The 19,395-nt window shown below is 28.9% G+C and overlaps 2 protein-coding genes across 4 annotated transcripts; both read left to right on the plus strand.

Annotated features, from left to right (window-relative positions):
- The first annotated feature begins 2,166 nt into the window (after positions 1–2,166).
- On the plus strand, positions 2,167–5,596 carry LOC110670047 (uncharacterized). 2 transcript variants are annotated; one of them, XM_021831979.2, is made up of 4 exons: positions 2,167–2,362; positions 3,525–3,632; positions 4,236–4,403; positions 4,541–5,054. In XM_021831979.2, the coding sequence occupies exons 1-4, from the start codon at positions 2,261–2,263 to the stop codon at positions 4,586–4,588; spliced, it is 426 nt and encodes a 141-aa protein (XP_021687671.2). In that variant the 5' UTR covers positions 2,167–2,260; the 3' UTR covers positions 4,589–5,054. The 2 variants fall into 2 exon arrangements, with proteins under 2 accessions (XP_021687671.2, XP_021687670.2); XM_021831978.2 differs by lacking the exon at positions 4,541–5,054 and adding an exon at positions 5,251–5,596 and having other exon boundaries at positions 2,173–2,362.
- A 2,712-nt stretch (positions 5,597–8,308) lies between these two features.
- On the plus strand, positions 8,309–13,018 carry LOC110670048 (glycosyltransferase BC10). 2 transcript variants are annotated; one of them, XM_021831981.2, is made up of 3 exons: positions 8,309–8,617; positions 8,770–9,479; positions 12,124–13,018. In XM_021831981.2, the coding sequence occupies exons 2-3, from the start codon at positions 8,961–8,963 to the stop codon at positions 12,760–12,762; spliced, it is 1,158 nt and encodes a 385-aa protein (XP_021687673.2). In that variant the 5' UTR covers positions 8,309–8,617; positions 8,770–8,960; the 3' UTR covers positions 12,763–13,018. The 2 variants fall into 2 exon arrangements, with proteins under 2 accessions (XP_021687673.2, XP_021687672.2); XM_021831980.2 differs by having other exon boundaries at positions 8,309–9,479.
- Positions 13,019–19,395: the final 6,377 nt, after the last annotated feature.

Below are 19,395 nucleotides of genomic sequence, written 5' to 3' on the forward strand. Positions count from 1 at the left end.
ACGATAAAATGTGAATATGCTTGCCAGAATGGTTATATAGTTACATGTGTTAATGAGTTGTTTCTTTTAGACTAAAATGGAAGAGCATAATGAACTTTAAAAGTATAAGATAAAACCGAATAAAGTATAGGAAGGGAGTGTGGAGTTCCCTAAAGATAATTAGATGTAATTAGGGGAATGAAAAAGATAAAAAGAGTAGACCAACTGGTCAGGCCTTCTCCACAGTCAATTGAAATAGAATGCATAAATGATGTAATGGATAAAGAATAGATAGTGTTCTAATAATCACACTAAATATGAGATAGGTAATGGAAGTCTACTGGGGTAATCTACCCTCTTTGATACTTTAATACCAAGGGTAGACTTATGATAAAAAAATAAAGGAGTAAAGTTTAGTATGATTAATAGAATATAGTTCAAGTTAAATGATATGATCATGTAAAAGAGGTTCTTTAACTCTTTCAAAGTTCAAGTTTTAAATGTGTTATACAATTGTAAAAGAAATAAGAAAGTAAAGATCTATTAGCAGTCTCTTCCTAGGGAAACAATTCTAAGGAAATCCTTTATTTGACAAGAAAAAGTTATTTGACTGCTAACAGTCTTACAAAGCATACACAAAGAGCTTATGTGTTGTACAAATGAAGCGAAGTACAACAATAATGGTAAAGAGAAATAAAAATAGAAAAAAAAATTTTCGCATAATGCATTTAAAATTTTAAGCTTTTTCTATTGAATCTGGGTCTTAGAGAGGAAAGAACCTCCCTTAGACTTTAAGAAAGTTCCATATCAGTAAAGTAGACTCTTAGAAGATCAAAGTCTTCAGTTTTAAATTTGCTACGGATTCAGACAACCTTAAGCTGACCTGTTCCCTAGTGCCAGTTATGACCCCCTCACCAAGTCGTGACAATCACATTAACCATATTATAGCAATTGTCCTAAGCTGTCAAGAGCACATAGGACTCATAGTTCCTGAATTGTTAGACACACCATTAGAAAAGTGTCCATTATCCTTATGTAGCTGTCCTAGTATGTGAGGGATGCCCTAACTTTAAGCTGTACACCTCCCCACCTCACCCCACCCAGTCCCTTTCTGCATTGCCATGTAACAATGTGAATAAGAGCAATTTCACTGTTGGTTTGAGCAAAACCAGGGCAAGTGAGATCAAAGCAACCTGTTGTCTTCGATGCATCAGAGCTTCTTCAATGCAAATTCCATCAAGAACAACCCTCATAATACTTGAACAATTTTTTAAAGGTTGAATGCAAAAAGATAAATTTATTGGATGATTTTGATTTTACAATTAGGCTATTTTATTTTAGTATTTTGAAATTTTTTTTTAAGAATTCATCATTAGTTCCTCCATCTAGTTTAAATCAAAATTTTCTGTTAGTTAATGTATCTATCTATAGAAAGCAGACCAAGTTTTCCTTACAAGTTGCCACATAACATTTCCTAAGAAGAGCTTGGTTTGCTAATTATTAGTTTCTTCCTTTAATGTTGTTATAATAATATTTAATTATTTAAATGGGTTGCAAAAAAAATAATAATGTGTATTTACTATAGCATTAAGAGGATAATTCTTTAATAGTATATAACTCATATATATGCATATAATTACAGAATTAATAACTTATTCATAATTTTAAGCATTTGAATAATTAATTAATAAAAATAAAGAAAATTAAATAAATTATATTTGTAGATAAACTGCCACTTAGCATAATTAATATATATATATATATATATAATTGAAAACATGTCTCTATTAAACTTATATTAATAATAAAATTATATAAAATAATAATAAAAATAATTTTAATAATAAGATAAATAATAAAATTTAAATTAAATATGTAAAAAGTTAATTCTTATAGAGTTTGTGGATAGCACAAATATTTAACTAATATATTTAAAAGAGGAGAAATTAATAAAAGTTATAAAAATTAAATAATATAAGACTTAAAAAATAAAAAGACTGTATATTTTTAAATTATTGAAACTGAATAGAATTTAAATTAAAACTTAAAATCATAAGAGAATTAAAAAAAAAGAATAAAAATATAAAAAACAATTAATGTATTTTTTAAATAAAAATATAAAAATTAATTAATATATTTGTTAAAATAGGGTTTGCTAAAATAAAAGATTAAATATTAATTTTTCCAAACCAAAATCCTCCTATAAAATGGTCGAACCCCGTTCTAGAAAAACATTTTCACTATAGTAGGAAGCTTGATTTTGACGCTAAAACCAGTGGAAATGGTGAACTACATGCTAATGATAACCGCCGATCTCGAGAACATCACCAGCCTCCAGCCTCAGGGCGGTTGCGACGATCCTTCTTTCCCTTACTTCTTCAAGGTCCATTCTACATCGCCTCTCCTCTTCTTCGCTTCTTTTGTTCCTCTTATGTATATAACATGTGATACCGACCTCTGTGCAAATGCGTTAGGGTTTTCTTGTTCTATCGCTGTCGGTTTCTATTGCTTCTAATTGATCTTCAATGTATCCTTATGCGACTGGTTACTATTATTGTTCGCCATTCTTAGTTTTCCTTCGTTTTCTTAAGGTTCTGTTTTTATCATCTTCATTTTAGTGGAATTTGCCCATTTTCTTTCTGCTTTGAGTCTGGATTCTCATAGCTATTTGTGCATATTTCCTTTTTCTTTTCTGGGCGCATCTGATATAAGCTCCATCTGCAGTTTTAAAAAAAAAAGCTCCATCTCACATGACAATGAGTTCTATAACCATTAAAATTAAATATTTTTATGGAAATTTGTCTAAAATTAAAATTAATTAAAGTGTGTATAATGGGGATACAACTCTAGATGCAAGTATTTGATTCAAGTACTGTTCAGCTCACTCTCATGGGAGATGAGCTCATTGTAGCAGCTTCCTTTTTTTTTTTTTTTTTATAAAAGAAGTTATTTACTTCTGTTATTAGATTTTACTATTGTTTTATGATTTTCCGCATTTATAGTCTGTACTGTGATAAATTTCTATTTTGTTGTATTTTTAGATTTTAATTCTTGAAATTTTACTAGTTCAGTTTAGCTTAATGTGTTGATAAGTTTTCATTTTGCTCCTTGTGCTCATTCTTCAGTGTTTAAATTTTCACATTTATTTTTGGTTCATGAAACTTGAGTCTACGCTTGTTTTTCAGTCTGGTTTCTTCCTTTGTTTCCCTACATCTTTTTGGATCTAGACACCTCATTAAATATTTGTTCTTAGTTTTACAAATTCAATTTGGTACATTTGAGTTTATTTTACTTGTTTTACACCTTCGGCAATTTGTAATCATGATCATTGTAACGTCACCTCCCCCTCTTCTCATTCGATCGTATTCAAGTTCTATTTTAATTTGCACTTCCATTCATAACTCTCCACTATGTCTCCGTTTGGGATTTTGCTTCTGACTGATCTGTTTTCTCATTGAATATGGTCCATTTTGTTGTTGAATCTACTCACTGTATCCCTAATTTTTTTTCCTGTATATTTATTTATTATTTTGTTGGATATGTAGGTGAAATGTGGAAGGTGTGGAGAGTTGAGCCAGAAAGAAACATGTGTGACCTTGAATGAGACTGTTCCTGTTCCAGCAAGCAAGGGAACCGCTAATCTTGTTCAGAAGGTAATCTTTTGTTCTATTTATCAGTACCCCTCTCCTTTTAGTAGTTGGGAAACATGAAAGAAAAGAGATCTGTTAAGTTTGTTTGGTTATGCCTGTACCTCAACTTTTTTTGTAGTATATAACAGTCTCAGTTAAGAGGAATTCTTTGTTTCTTTAGATTCCTTATGGCAATTTATTGATTTCTTTTGTCTTTCCCCCTTCAACTTGGCTGAGAAAAGTGCCTTTAGCTATGTTTAGTCAAGTTGTAAATTATAAAGTTTGTTGAGAACTTTGAAATTTTTATCAGGATTCTTTTATATCCATATATGCATTAATATATTTGGTGAAATGGGTTCTGTAGAACTGTTCACTGTCTGAAAATATACCAATTAAAATGGTATAATTTGGTAAAATCTTCCATGCATTTTTCATTGTAATAATATTCTCACGTGTGTGTGTGTGTGTGTGTGTGTGTGTTTTGCAGTGGTTATCATAGAAGTGGTCCTATTTTATAGGCTATCTGTTTGCATCTATTGCAGGATTTAACTTCATTAATTGTACTTTATCCTTAGATGATTATCTTCTAATGTTAAGTGATGCTTTTGCGCCCTTCTATTTCTGTAGTGCAAGTTTTGTGGGAGGGAGGGAACTGTGTTGATGGTGCCTGGCAAGGGTAAGCTGCTTACCCAGGAAATCAGTGATATAGGGAAATATGCCCCGTTGATGATGTTTGACTGCAGAGGCTATGAACCTGAGGGTTTTGTATTTGGTAGTGGGTGGAAAGCTGAGTCTGTAAGTTTCTGATCTTGAATATATCCCTTCATTTCTTCTCTTTATTATTGGATATGAGCCAATAAATGTTTCAAGGTTCAATTAAAGCTAGTTTTTTTTCCCCATCTGATGGGATTGTATGGTAATGTGTAAGTCAGGTAGTAAACTGCCGGTTCATCCATGCTTTCAGTTGTAGTGAGACGTGAAGCCTTGTATCACTTTTGTTGCTGAGCTATAATTTTATGCGTTTGACATCATTAATTTTCAGTCTTTTGACTGGACAAGAATGAAGGTTACCTATTCTCTGTGAAATATTTATAAACTTTTCACTTGGGAATAATTTGGTTTCCTAGAAGAAAATTTTCAGAGGTAAACCTTCAATAATTTGGTTCCTTACATTATTTATTGATAAGGAAACATTCCTTACATTATTTATTGATAAGGAAACATACAATTCTGTATTGTATTAGAAGGAAATTCCATGTCTAATGAGCTTCAGATGCATCACAGCATTAGGACTTGGAAGTATGAGAGTTGCTCTTTGCCATTTTTATGCATGTTTTTGTAAGAGTATATCTTGTATGACACAAAATAGGATTTTTCTATTGTGGTCAATGCTAAAATGTTAAATATTCTCAATATGAGAAAATAGATTTTGGATTTTCTTTCTTCTATTTGTCTCTGATGCATTTGAGTGTGCGTGTTGGAGGAGACAGAGAGGAGAAAGTATAGACTTCACTGCTTATCAGTATATTCATCACAAGCCTGTTTAAAGATTTCTACATATATTGTTGGAATGTCACTTCATTTTGAAGTGTTTACATGGTTATGCTTTTATTTTGCAGCTTACAGTATGTCATTTATGTAGGCTGCAGGGACTAAATACGAAGATATTGATTTGTCTGGAGGTGAATTTGCTGAATATGATGAAAAGGGGGAGTGCCCAGTAATGATTTCCAACCTTCGTTCTAAATTTGAAGTTGTGAAGTGATCACAATCTCTAAGAGTATATAATACTAATTTATCGTGTGGATAAGGTAGAACGGCTTGAATGCTATGTGTACTATTTAATGAACATGAAACTGGTATCTGGCTGCCATTTCGATGTGAGTTTTCGAGTTTGGAAATATCCTTAGACAATCTGTTCAATTGCTGTTGACTGATTAACAAATTAACAAATGATACCATCTCAGGAATATGGAAAGTTATTTTTACATTATGTTTTCAAGCATGCTTATGATTACACTTGTGAAGGTGCTTCTGATGTATGTAGATTAGTTATTTTTACACTTGCTAAAAGAGGTATTACAAAGGCGTAATGAACACGACTCTAGTGTCCAGGGAAGAAGCAGTTGTAATCATTATCCAGAAATTAAAAACCCTTTTCTCCCAGTATTTCAGGCAAGGACTTCTTAACACCAGATTTGTAGCAAGATCAGAGTTCAGAGGTGAAGGAGAAACTAATTCCCAGGTTTTGAGGTCACGCAATAACTAAGACGGCAGCTGCACAGGGTGTTAGTGGATGAGTTGAGTTGCTATCGTAAAAATTAAAACGTCTCTATTTTAGCATGGAGTGGTCTAGCACCTAGCAAGCAACCTGTCTCACCTTCCCTGATCGAAACGTTAAAATTAGCTTAGGTGCTATTGTTTTGCACGTCTCACCTCGCATTGATATAGTGGTTGTTGGATGTGGTTGGTGGAAAAACCGGAGAGTGATCCTAATAAAATTTGATCATCCTTACTATGAAATTTTACTTGCAATTCCACTCTCGGCCTGAGTGTAGAATACAAAAAAAAAAAAGAATGAATCACATTCAATAGGTTATCACAATAACTTAATTCGTGAATTGTGATAAAATTATCTGCAGTGTACGAGACGAGCATAGTTTGATGAGGTTCTTTTTATTAAAAATGTCAAGAATAATGATAGTTACTATGTGTCCTATCTTTGTTAAATAATAAATATGTGCCATTTTATTTAAGTTGAACGGCGTCAAATTAATTTGGTAGAGATAATCATCCTCTGTAATTCGACTTACTACATTATTTATAGTTAGCGAGGCGAGCATGAACTGATAAAGTCTCCTTCATTAGATGTTTCAAGAGGAATCTCAATTAGTGGATGTCATGTCTCTATTAAGCACAAACTCTTTTATTTCAATTCCAGCCATGTCAAATTAATTTAGTAGAATTGATCGACCTTCACTTGACTTAGCCTACCTTATTAGTGTTTACTCGACTTTCTTTACCTTATAAATCATTGAATTTGATTATTTTAATATTTTCACTTACTTCATAACAATTTTAATGTGTCAACTTTTTTTTAACTATTTACAAAGAATGCTTTAATTTCGCAATTTCACATTTTTCTAGATAAATTATAGAATATATTCGGTACATTAAAAAATAGTACATCGTATACTCCTATAAAAATAATTACAAAATAAATATAAAAAGATAAGATTCATTATTTTATTAATAAATATATATATATATACACCGAATGCACCTAATAATTTGTCCTTTTTTTTTTAATGATCACTCAATTTTATTTTTTATACGTCAATAATATAGGCCTTATTTGGCATTATTATTAAAATTGATGTTGAAAAATTTATTTTTTTAAATATATTAATAGTAAAATATTAAAAAATAATTTAAATTAAATTTAATAAATTTTAATTATAAAAATATAAAAATAATAAAATAATTTTTTTAAATTAATCTTTTTAATATCATTTAAAATAATATTTTTATTTAAAAAAATAATTTCAAATTTTTAAATATAACGCCTAACAATTAGGCAACGCGCGGATGTGGAGCCGTCCAAATAACAAACGATAAGATAAATCTATATCGTAAAATTAATGCTGAAATACAGTTTCCTTGGTACCTATACCGTAAATTTGAAAAATTCAGAGTTTTTTTTTTTTTTAATAGGATTTTCTAGTGACGTTTAAGCCTGAATTAGGTTATCTGACTTGAATAACCAAGTACAAAGACTTTTGATTTCTTTCCCAATAATGTGGATAAGTTATGTTTGGTGTCCGTTTTCAGTTGTCATTTCCTTAATTTTTTTTTTATAAAAAATTATCATTTATCTAGATAAATAAATATTACTCTTATCATTTAATAAAGATATTTTTTTATTTTCATATAATTTTAAAAAATATAAATAATATAGTTAAGATAATAAATTTTATTTAATTTTTTAAATATATCATTTACTTTACTGTTATATTAAAAATTAAATAATTTATATCATTAATAAATTTTATTTTTTAATATATTAAAAATGTATCATATTATTACTTAATTCTATATGAAATATAATTATTTGATTAAAAAAAAAGATGATTTCACATAAATTTACAAGTTATCTTATAAAATTTTTGTAAAAGGGTTTTTTTTATAAAATAATTAATTGTGAAAATTTTATTAATTTAATTAAAAAATAAAATTTTCTCACATAAAAGTATAAATAATATTTTTTAAAAAAGTTTAAAAAATAAATTATATATAATATATTTTATTAAAAAAATTATAAAACAAATTTAAATTTATTAAATTAAAAAAAATATTACACGTGTTTTATTTACATGAAAATATTTTTCCTAATAATATTTCTGCAATTAATTAATTTTTGAGAAAAAATTATTTTATAAAAATATCATTAAATAAATTATAAATTTGTATTAAATTATCTTATTTTTATAATAAAAACTTATATTAAATAGAAATATATAAATAAAAAATAAATAAATTATAATAAAAAGTGATTTATTTGAAACAGATAAAAGGAAAAAAAAAAGGAAAGAATATTACTTGGAAAAAAAAAAAAATCTATGCTGCTGAGGTGACAGGTCACAAGGTCACAAGTAGAAGACTAAAAAGAGAAAAAGCCAAGCAGCCAACCCCAGCAGTGGCAGTAGCATTAGCCTCGTCCGCCCTCTCAAAGCTTGTGAACAAAACATTCCAAAAAAAAAAAAAAACTGATTTATTCTTACAGATTCACAAATCTTATCATGTCTTTCAATTCCAGACGTAACTTCTGCCGCTTCTCTCTCCATATTACTCTCATCTCACGCTCTTGGAGTTAAACAACCTCTCCTTCCACTTTTACCTGTTGTGCTTTCTTATTGACTGCCATTTCTTGATCAGTCTCTTTCTCTTCCCTCCCTATTTGCCGCAATTCAATCTCTGAATCAAATAAATGATCCATTACAGCTAACATGGTATGTTCACATTTTCTTTTTCTTTCTTTCACTTTCTCATTGATCCCATATCGCTTGATCTTGGCTTAGACATTGGAATCTTTGATTAAACCGCCTTTTGTGTAAAGCCCATGTGCCACAAACTCAAATTTCAATGCTTTGTCTGTTACAAGGTAGCTATTTGGGTACTGTGTCATCAACTTCTAGGCCTTGCTGATATGATTTGCTGGAATCTGGGTTTTTCTCTTGGGAGACAACCCATGATTGTATTTGAATTTTGAGGTTTTAAAGCTACTTCGTTGCGAAAACGGTTTATCAGGATTGGACCCTGGTGGTGAATTTTTGATACAGTGTCGCTATAGAGATGCAATCGAGGGTCGTTCCATTAGAGGAGGGCAAGGACCCTATGATTCCAATCAAAACAAGCCAACCCAAGGCGTTCCCACTAAGGTTACTCCAGTTATTTCTGCTGTTTTTAGCTTTATGCATCGCATTTTCAATCATCAGTATATACTCAATCAAACGTTTTGGAGTTAACAATGTGGTGACCACGGTTAAGACCACTTCCAAGCCATGCCCTGAGGAACCTAATGCTTTGGATCGTTGGATTAGGCCTCCTTCAAATGTGATTCACAAGATGACTGATGAAGAGCTCTTTTGGAGGGCTTCATTCGTTCCAAGAATAAAGAAATACCCTTTCAGTAGAATTCCAAAGATTGCATTTATGTTCTTGACCAAGGGGCCGCTTCCTCTGTCACCTCTTTGGGAAAGGTTTCTGAAGGGGTATGAAGGGTTGTATTCAATCTATGTTCATTCACATCCAACATTTGAAGCCAAATTTCCATCTTCATCCGTTTTTCATGGAAGACATATCCCCAGTCGGGTAAGTTCTTTTCTGTATTAAACATTCTTGTTTTAATGTGCATATTGGATTGATAGTGAAATCATGTTATGAAAATACTTTTTTCTGTAGCTTAACATTTGAATTTTGTTCTAGGGGCTGTATTGTCTGAATATAGCCATATTAAATTGCTTAGATAGTTTTAAATTACTGTTTCGTAGTAATACTCTCTGTATGGACCTCCTTGCTGCTTCAGAGGTTCCAATATAATGGGTCTGAGAAGTTGAATCAGATTTTAGATTATTAAACGGTTCATTTATATTTTCTGTCTTCTTTCCTTCTTTCCCTCTTTGCTTTATTAGAACTGTTTTAATGGGTTTTCCTTGAGGGAAATCATACAACCCTTCTGGTGAAATTAAATTTTTATCACGGAGTCAAGGCATCATGTTTAAAATTTCTCTTCAATATCATCTTAACTTGTATGGAATTTTCTTTATATCAAATTAGCAATAGTTCAAAAACAAGATTGCACCCCAAGTTTTTACAGTATGAATATTTGACAAGTGGTGTAGGACTCCAATTGCAAGACAGAGTATGAAGTTTGAACCATTTCTAGCAAACAACACAAGTGAAATATGTGTAAACATTTTATTCCTACATAGTGTGATTTGGTACCATATACCTAGGAAGATAAGAGAGACATTGGTGTTGCTACGGTTTTGTTTGATTCACGCTTGCAAGGAAAAGAAGTGTGAAAATATTTAGGACAAGACTCAAATTTTTTGTGTTTTTATGCCAGGGGCGGAAATTTGACTTTCATTTTAATAGAGAAGGTAAAGCAGTAGATTTTATTGAAGAATTTAGGCACAGTAGAATGGGGGTGAAGGGAAGCATTTGCAGTTTTCAGTAAAATGTTTTGGATTGCTTCTGAGAAGAGGGTGATATGCAGAAGGGACCAGAATAATCCAGAAAACAAGTGTAATGGGCCTAGACCTTTGCATGTTTATATGAGAAGAGGAATGAGAATGGGTAACAAAGAAGGTGGAATCCAGAAGACTCTTATATAGAAGGTCATAGAAGAATTCAGGGGCAGCAAATGGAAATGAGTAGCAGAAATTGAATGACCTGGCAGTACCATGAGTTTTATAAATAGAATGGTAGAATAAGTGGAGAGGCTGAGAAGTTAGTTATTAAAGTTTACGAGCAAATTCTTGCTTGCGCCAATGAATGAATTCCCATGCGTTCTTTCTTGTCGGCTATTGTATTTCTGTTTGGCTATTGTTCTGTAATTGAAATTTGAAATTTCAGTAAATACAAGCCAATTTTTTCCATCTTTCCTTCATTTCTATTTCAAGTTCTTTCCTCTATCAGCGAGTTCCTTTGAATTTGATGGCCTTAAGTAAACGCTTAGGTGAAGAATTAGTTAGAAAATTTGAAGGGTTAGAATTGATATCATTGAGACAAATGTGATTCAGCAACAAGGTATCACATTATTATATCAAGTCTTGATCAATATTCTGGGTTTTCTTTGTTAAATTTGGATTTGAAGAGAACTAAAAGCCTTTTTAATCAAGAATATGGACAGAGATTTTGTTTAGAAATGCAACGTTGTGATGGCTTAGGTGGTTGATTGAGATTGATGATCCTCTTGAGTTGCAATCACACATGGTGCAATTTATTCGGAGGAATTGTAATAATTTAGAAGGAAGAGCAACCCAGCCTTATAGAGCTACGGCTAACTTCTTACACTCGAACATGGTGTGGGCTTGGGTTAGGGGGTTGTGTGGATATCTGTCTTCATGTTATGGTAAAGTCTAAGGAATTTGTTGGCTGCATCCAGAATACCAGATAAGATTTATGGAAATGCCTCCATGATGGTTTGCGTATATTTATTTGCTTATCTTCCATTACCCTAAATTTAATCATGCTATGTCTGCAATTGCGTTGACTGAGTCTATCGGATAGGTTCCAATTGATCCATTTATGTTACCATATCTAAGTTGAAAAAAACCCTCCTTTTATGAGTAGACTCTAAGAGGCCTATATTGGGAAGAAAACATACTCATTTTATGAACAAATGGTCTAGTACCTCTGGGAAGGGGATCATTATTGTGAAGAACAAGAATTTCACTTTTACTATAATTGAATACATGGAATTGTTATTTTGCAAGCCAGATGAAAGGCAAATCAGTCTTGGATGTCTGTGATGGTGAAGGGGCTTCAAATTTTGTGCCTATGACTGCCTTTGTGAATAAAAAGAATTTGACACGGTCATATTTGGAATTTAAGATGAGCAAAAATACAAGATAGAGTCATCTTCATTCATGACATTGTTCAAGTAGTTGTGCTGTTAAGCAATGTATGAGAACATAAATTTATGATGAATGAAAAATGTCCCTCTGTTTTCTCAAATTATATTTGGGCTCATTCCTTGTTTCTTGTGCATAACCACTTCATACTTGGTTGTTTTGGTTTTATTTTGATTTTTCTCACCCTATTTAACAGTTTCATGATTTGCTTTCCATAAGAATATGAATGTGAACTCCAGGAAAGTGAATTACTCTTAAACTAGAAAGATTCATAATTGAATAATGTTTGAAGTATAAATTCACATAAATTGTGGACATTGATCAGAAGTTTCTGCATTACTTTGTAGTTTACTGTTTATCTGTTGTTCACTATGCAGATTTCTGAATGGGGTAAGATGAGTATGTGTGATGCTGAAAGAAGGCTTCTTGCAAATGCGTTGCTCGATATCTCTAACGAATGGTTCATTCTCCTATCTGAATCTTGCATTCCTCTATATAATTTCAGTGTCATCTATAAATACATAATGAAATCTAGATATAGCTTCATTGGTGCATTTGATGACCATGGCCCATATGGGAGAGGACGATACAACGAAAACATGGGTCCTGAGGTGAATATCACCCAGTGGCGAAAAGGTTCTCAGTGGTTTGAGATTAACCGAAGGCTTGCAGTTAACATAGTGGAAGATACTACATATTACCCAAAATTTGAAGAATTCTGTAAGCCCCATTGTTATGTTGATGAACATTATTTCCCCACAATGCTAACCATTGAAGCAGCCCATCTGTTAGCAAATAGAAGCGTCACTTGGGTGGACTGGTCAAGGGGTGGAGCTCACCCAGCAACATTTGGAAGGTCAGATATAACGGAGGATTTTTTCAGAAGGATTTATGAAGGTCAGCACTGCACCTACAACAATCAGCCCTCTTCAGTGTGTTATCTTTTTGGGAGAAAATTTGCCCCAAGTGCGCTGGAACCTTTGTTAAATATATCACAAAAGGTTTTAGGCTTCTGACAGAAGAAGATATCAAATAATTTTGATCTGTGAAAAATGGTCCAGGGGAACATGGATGGGAGACTCATTATTTGCATCTTGCATGTTCTTTAAGAAGTAATGGTGATGGGATATGCTTTCTTGCTTGTACACTTCTTTTGCACAGCTCCTGTCAAAAAATATATATATGTACAGGAAATGCGTTTAACAAGTTTAGCTTGCATCATATTTTGACATTTTTGTATTAGACTATAAATATCTGATTTCTTTTTTTTTTTTTTTTTTTTTTGAGTTCTTTTCAAATAAATAACAATGTATAGTATGTTTTATGATCTCAACTAAGGGAGCTAGGTGTTTACTAGTTTTCTTTGTTGTCCATGAATTGAGTGGATGTAGAGAACAAGAATTCCTAAAAGAATAGCTAGTTTGTGAATTTCATTTGGAACTAATTGTGAGATTTGGGAGATGAGTGTAAAATTTAACATGGAGAAATGAAGTAAATTTGGAAAAATAATTTCAAAATATATGTTTCTGATATTCCAACCAATGTACTAAGCGCTCATTTGATTCACATAGGGTTGTTCATAGTTTTTGGGGTCCTAAAGTGAATTAAAGAATCATATTAAATTAAACTTGAATCGAAAAAGAATAACTATTGTAGGAATAGAACTATACCGAATCAAATTTCATTTACTGTTTTGATTCAATTTTGATTTTTCATGAAGAATCGAATAAAAACTATAATGAAACCGAACCGAACTAAATAACTGATTTTATACAATTTTTTATGATTTTTTAAATATATTATACAGTTTCAATAAAATTATATATATATATATATAACCTAATTTATGAAGTGACTTAAAATTATATTAGCAATCTTAGTTTTTATTTTAAAAATATTTAATTATAAAATCTCTATCATAACTATTTTAACATTTTTTATTTAATGACTATCTTACAAATAGATGAATGCTAATTAAGAAATAAAAATAATATAATCTTTATTCAATTAAAATTAATTTAGAATTCAATGTTTGTAAATTTATTTCTTTCTAACTTACTTTCTTTTCATGCAATGAAATTCAAAGATTACTCAAAATCCTAAGTTATGGAGATTATTATTCTAAAATCTAGAGTGGATTACTAGATATTATGAATTATGAATTAACTTTATATTTTTTTACTTTTAATTAATTCAAATTATTCATCTATTAACATATTTATTGTGAATAAATAAAGGTAATATCATATTAGAGGAAGGCTTGAAAGAGTTCTTTTTATTTGGAAAATATAGTTATAAGGAATGTAAAAGCTTTTTTTTTTATTTTTTTTTACAGAATGTGAGAGTGAAACTTTGTATTATTATTATTATTATTAAGTTTGTGGCAAAAAGATGTTTTGAACTTTAGCTCCGTAGGCAAATAGAGGAAATTACTAAAATATCCTCAAAAATGCTAGGGTAAATTATAATTTAGTCCTTAAACTTTAATAAAATCTACATATTAATGTTTGTATTTTTAAAATTTAGCTATTTCTCTTGAAATTTAAATAAACATTTAGATTTATCTATTTGTCTAATTATTCATCTAATTTATAATTAATTATATCAAAAATATTAAAATAATATTATAAATTTATAATATAAATTTTATTATAAAACAGTCCCATATTTTATAACATTTATTATTTTAGATATAATATTAACATTTTATTTTATCAATATTATAGGTATATTATATATTTGAACTAAAAGAATTTAATTGAAAATTTTATTTTTATATTATATTATTTTATAATTAACAAAAAAAATAATATGGAGACTTTTCCTTCTATATACATTCAGGCATTCAGGCAGGGACAAATATTAAAGTTTTTTAAAATGTCAACGACTGAATAGGTAGATTTTAAAAAATATAAAAACTAATATATAGGTTTTATTAAACTTTAGCTCTAAATTATAATTTATCCCAATGTTATTTAGGCAATTTTCCTTCTTTACTAATAATGCTTATACTAATGGGTAATTATCACATTTGATTATTCAATTTTATGAGTATTTTCATAAAAGTTATTGATCTTTAATTTCTTTTATAAAACTCACTAAATTTTAATTTGATTTCACAAATGTTATTGTGATCGAAAATTAAAGATTTTCTAAATTAACCTGCTAATCTGTCAACTATTTTATAAATAAAATTATTTAACTAGTAGTTGCTGGTGGAGAAAAAAATAGAGAAGTGGGATAGATTTGATGGCAAGAGGGGTAGTTGGATGTATGTTATGCATCCTATTTTTTTTTTTTTAAAGAACTAATAAAATAAGATACTTTTATTTGTAAAATGGTTGATAAGTCAACAAGTTAACTTAAAAGTCTTTAATTTCTGGTCACAGTGACTTTTATGAAATAAAATTGAAGATTGGCGAGTTTTATGAAAGAAATTAAAGTTCAGTGATTTTTATGAAAATAATTATAAGTTGAGTGACTGCATTTGATATTTACTCATATACTAATTATTGAAGTTTATATCGAAAATCTTCTAACTGCAATTTTCATATTTAGACATTAATAAGGTATTTGGTTTGACTATTTAGACTTTGTCGCCAATAACTTTTAAGATAGCATTTAGTATTTTGATTTTAGTAAATCATTGGCGTTGTTTGATAGCAATTTTTAAGGTAATATTTAGTATTTTGACTATGATCAAAATACTACCTCTCTTATTTATATTTGATGACATACTATTTATAGTATTGTTTAAAAATTAAGGGAGTGATTCATGAAAAGTTACTTCCGAGCTTTTAGAGGTTCAGAGAGCATTTTGCCCAGGGTTAACAAAATGATATAATTATTTTTACATTTAACAATTTATTCAATAGTTATTTTTATTAAACACTTCTGCTTTAAACCATTACATAAATAGCTAACCACTAACAGTTAATATCTAACAGCCAACAATTAGTAAAACAGCTAACAACTACTAGAACAATTGATATTACTGAAATAGGGCCATTATCTCTCTCTTATTTACAATGCTTTGTGGCATAATTTTTATGCTAGTGTTTGGAAGTTAAAAGAGTAGTTTATAAAATATTACTCTTCTAACTTTTAGAAGTTTACGAGAGTATTTTAACTATAATAAAAAAAAATTGATACAACTATTTTTATATTTAATAACTAGTTTAATAATTATTTTTATCGAATACTTTTATTTTAAATCATTCTATAAATAACTAATAACTAACGATTAATAGCTTATAAAACAACTAGCAGTTGTTAAAACAATTAGTATTATCGAACAAACTGTTACTTTAAATTTATAACTTAAATGTCTTTTTAATTTATAAATTAATTTAAAATAACTAGCTAATTATTAATAAAACTATTAAAAAATAACTTTGAAGTAATTTAAGGGTCTAGTTAAATATACTTAAAAGTAATTTAATTTATTAAAATAATAAAAATAAATATGTAATTGAGTATTGTGATTTTTAAAATAAAACATTTATAATATTTGTTAAAATTATTAAAATAATATAATATTTTATTTAATAAAAAGTATTTTTAAATAAAATGAAAGAGTTATTGACACAATGAAAAGAAAAAAAAAACAAAATACAAAAAGACAGAATATATAAGAATAAGATTATTTGACACTTAAGGTGAATTATATGATCATTTGATTTTATTATAAAATATAATTGCTTTATCACGAAAAAATAATTTAATTAAAGTTTACAATTAATCTAAGTAAGATTTTTGTAAAATTAATTACAATTTTTTAATTTAATGAAAAAATAAAGTTTCTTCACATTAAAAAACACATATTAAATGATAATATTTTTCTACACAACCTTAAATTTTAATTAAAATAATAAATTTTAAATATGAAATGTTAGATGAATAAACCTTATTTAATATATCTATAATTAATATATTTTAGTATTATTAAAAAAATTATGAATTTGTTATGAAGTTTTATTTTTTTTATTAAGTTAATAAATTTTAATTATTTTACAGAAAAAAATTTATTTAAAAAAAATCTTATAAAATGAATTATAAATTTATTTTAAATTAATTTTTTTTATAAAAAAATAATTTTATTTTGTATGAATTTGTGCTTATTAAAGGCATATATGTATTAATCTCATTTCAAACCTATAAACGCGTTTTGAAGTGGGTGGCAATACGGTGGATTAGGTATTATTATTATTATTATTATTATTATTATTATTATTATTATTATTATTATTATTATTATTACTTTATTCAAAATAATAAAATGTAAATAAAATAATAAAAAAAATATCAAGCATGCATTTATTGACTATTGATTATAGTTTTTGCTTTTTAATTTTTTTTATAGATCAGTTTTAATTGAAATTTAATATTTCATAATTTTTAAAATCATTATGACAGAAAGTTTTTTTATCCGACTTATAAAAATTAGTTTATAAGTATTATAAATTAATTTGAGTTTATAAATATTTAAAATTTTAAATAATTATATTTTTAATTAAAATATTTATAAATAACTAATAAAAACTTAACATATTTGATAAAAAGTAACTTATAAATATAGTTATTATTAAAATAACTAAAAAAAGTGAAATTATTTTTTAAAATAATAAATTATATTAACTTAATATTTTATTATAATATTATATTAAAATTCAATTTTAAAATAAATAAATAAATATTTTATAAGCAAATATTTTATTACAATTAATAAAAATATAATTTTGTAAATAACCTTTTTAAATTATTGCAGAAAAATAAAATTTTTAATGTAAATATTAGAATAAATACTATAGATATATATAGTAAAATTAGAAAATTAAATTAGAATAATATAATAAAATATTTATTCAAATTAATTTATAATTCATAGTTTATAAATACAAACAAATTAAAAACCCTTCTTTCTCAACTTATTATTATTATTATTATTATTATTATTATTATGTCCTTATAAATATAGCTTAAAAATTTTAAAAATACCTTAAACAAAATATTACTATTATTCTTCTTTTTGAAAGAACGACCCTTCGTACAGTAGATCTCGTGTTCATAACTCATGTATAGAAGTTTAAGCTCACATACACACTAATTTTACTCTCTAAAATACTTTAATTTTTTTATTTAAAAATATAAATACACATAAGTAATTAAAAAATATATCATTTAATAAAATTAATAGACATTCTAATTGATATAAATTAATACGTTATTCATAATCAACGTCATACTCTTCTTTTAAAATTTAAAATAAATTAATTAAAAAAAAAATCCATTTCAAACGTCCTTTTCTAGTGGTCCATATGGTCCACGCGTGGGACCGGATGTGTATCGCCCATATTATTTTGTTGGATGGAATCGCGTAAATTATTGCGCTACACATTCGTTCCCACAAGCAAAAAATTAAACCACGCGCTAGGAAAACTCACTCACTCTTCTACCGCCGATTTCCACATGGAGCCCACTGTGAGAAGGTACAACCACCGCGCGATTTGCATGTGTAGTGCACGCTCATTTCCTTGCCAGTATCATCACTTGCTAGTTTGCCCATATTTAAACTTCATTAAACGGCGCCGTAGCAGAAAAAGCTCTTCGAAAACACAAGAGAGAGCGCTCCAGCTGTCATTTTCTGTAGATTGACCGACTGTCACTAGACCATTGGCCCAGGCTGTAAATTGGGACAGCTGTCCATTATATTTATCGATTTGTCCTAAGCCTGCTCTTTCACAGTATATAATGACCACACTAGGCGCTTAACCTTTCCTTCAATTAACGCCGATCCATCGTTTTCCAATATCTCTCTCTTGTCTTGGTTTATCTTTCAAAGTTCATAACATCCCCTAACCCGTACTTCAAAGAATCAATGGCGATTCTCTCAAGGACTCTTCTCATTGCTGCGCTGGCTCTTCTACTCTCTGCGGTCTCTGCTCAAGACGCCGCGCCTGGGTCTTCTCCTGCTCCCGCTCCCACCTCTGCAGCTGGCTTGATCTCGCCTTCTTTTGGCTTCGCTTGCGTTTCAGCTGCTGCAGTTCTCCTCTTTGGCTATGGGTTGAAGATCTAAGGACTCGATTCAGGTTATCATTGATTTTTGAGGTTTACAGTTAGGAACTGGTGGATCGGATCTAGGGTTTTGTGAGGTGGTATGTTTATATAAATATACGATTATTTAGGATTCTGAGAGTGAGATTTTACAGATATGTAATAATTTTGGTGGTGAATAGATGCTTATGGATTGACTTATTATTATTTTATAAATAAAAACTATTGATTAGTAGTATCTCTGATTTCTTTTCTTGGGGTTCCTTCAAATTTTGAGCTTGTTTGATTTGTGAGAATTGTTTTGAATTTGGCATTTTTGGTTGTACAATTTCAATCCTTTTCCTGATAAACTTAGTTCATTCTCTTTAGAACTCTGCTAAAATTGTTCATTTCTTGGAACAAAAACAGCCAGAAATTGAATTTCCACATTGCATAATTTCAAGAACCAAAACGTATGTATAGCTGAATAGTGAGTGATGGTAGCTCCATGGTGAGTGATGGTAGCTCCATGGTTCAACGTCAAATTGACTCAATCTTTCCATCATCTTTAACAAAAGGAATCAGTAGGTAGCATAAATCCATCTTTTTTGTTGTTT

This window comes from Hevea brasiliensis, chromosome 4, assembly GCF_030052815.1.
Source record: "Hevea brasiliensis isolate MT/VB/25A 57/8 chromosome 4, ASM3005281v1, whole genome shotgun sequence".
Classification (NCBI taxonomy): domain Eukaryota; kingdom Viridiplantae; phylum Streptophyta; class Magnoliopsida; order Malpighiales; family Euphorbiaceae; genus Hevea; species Hevea brasiliensis.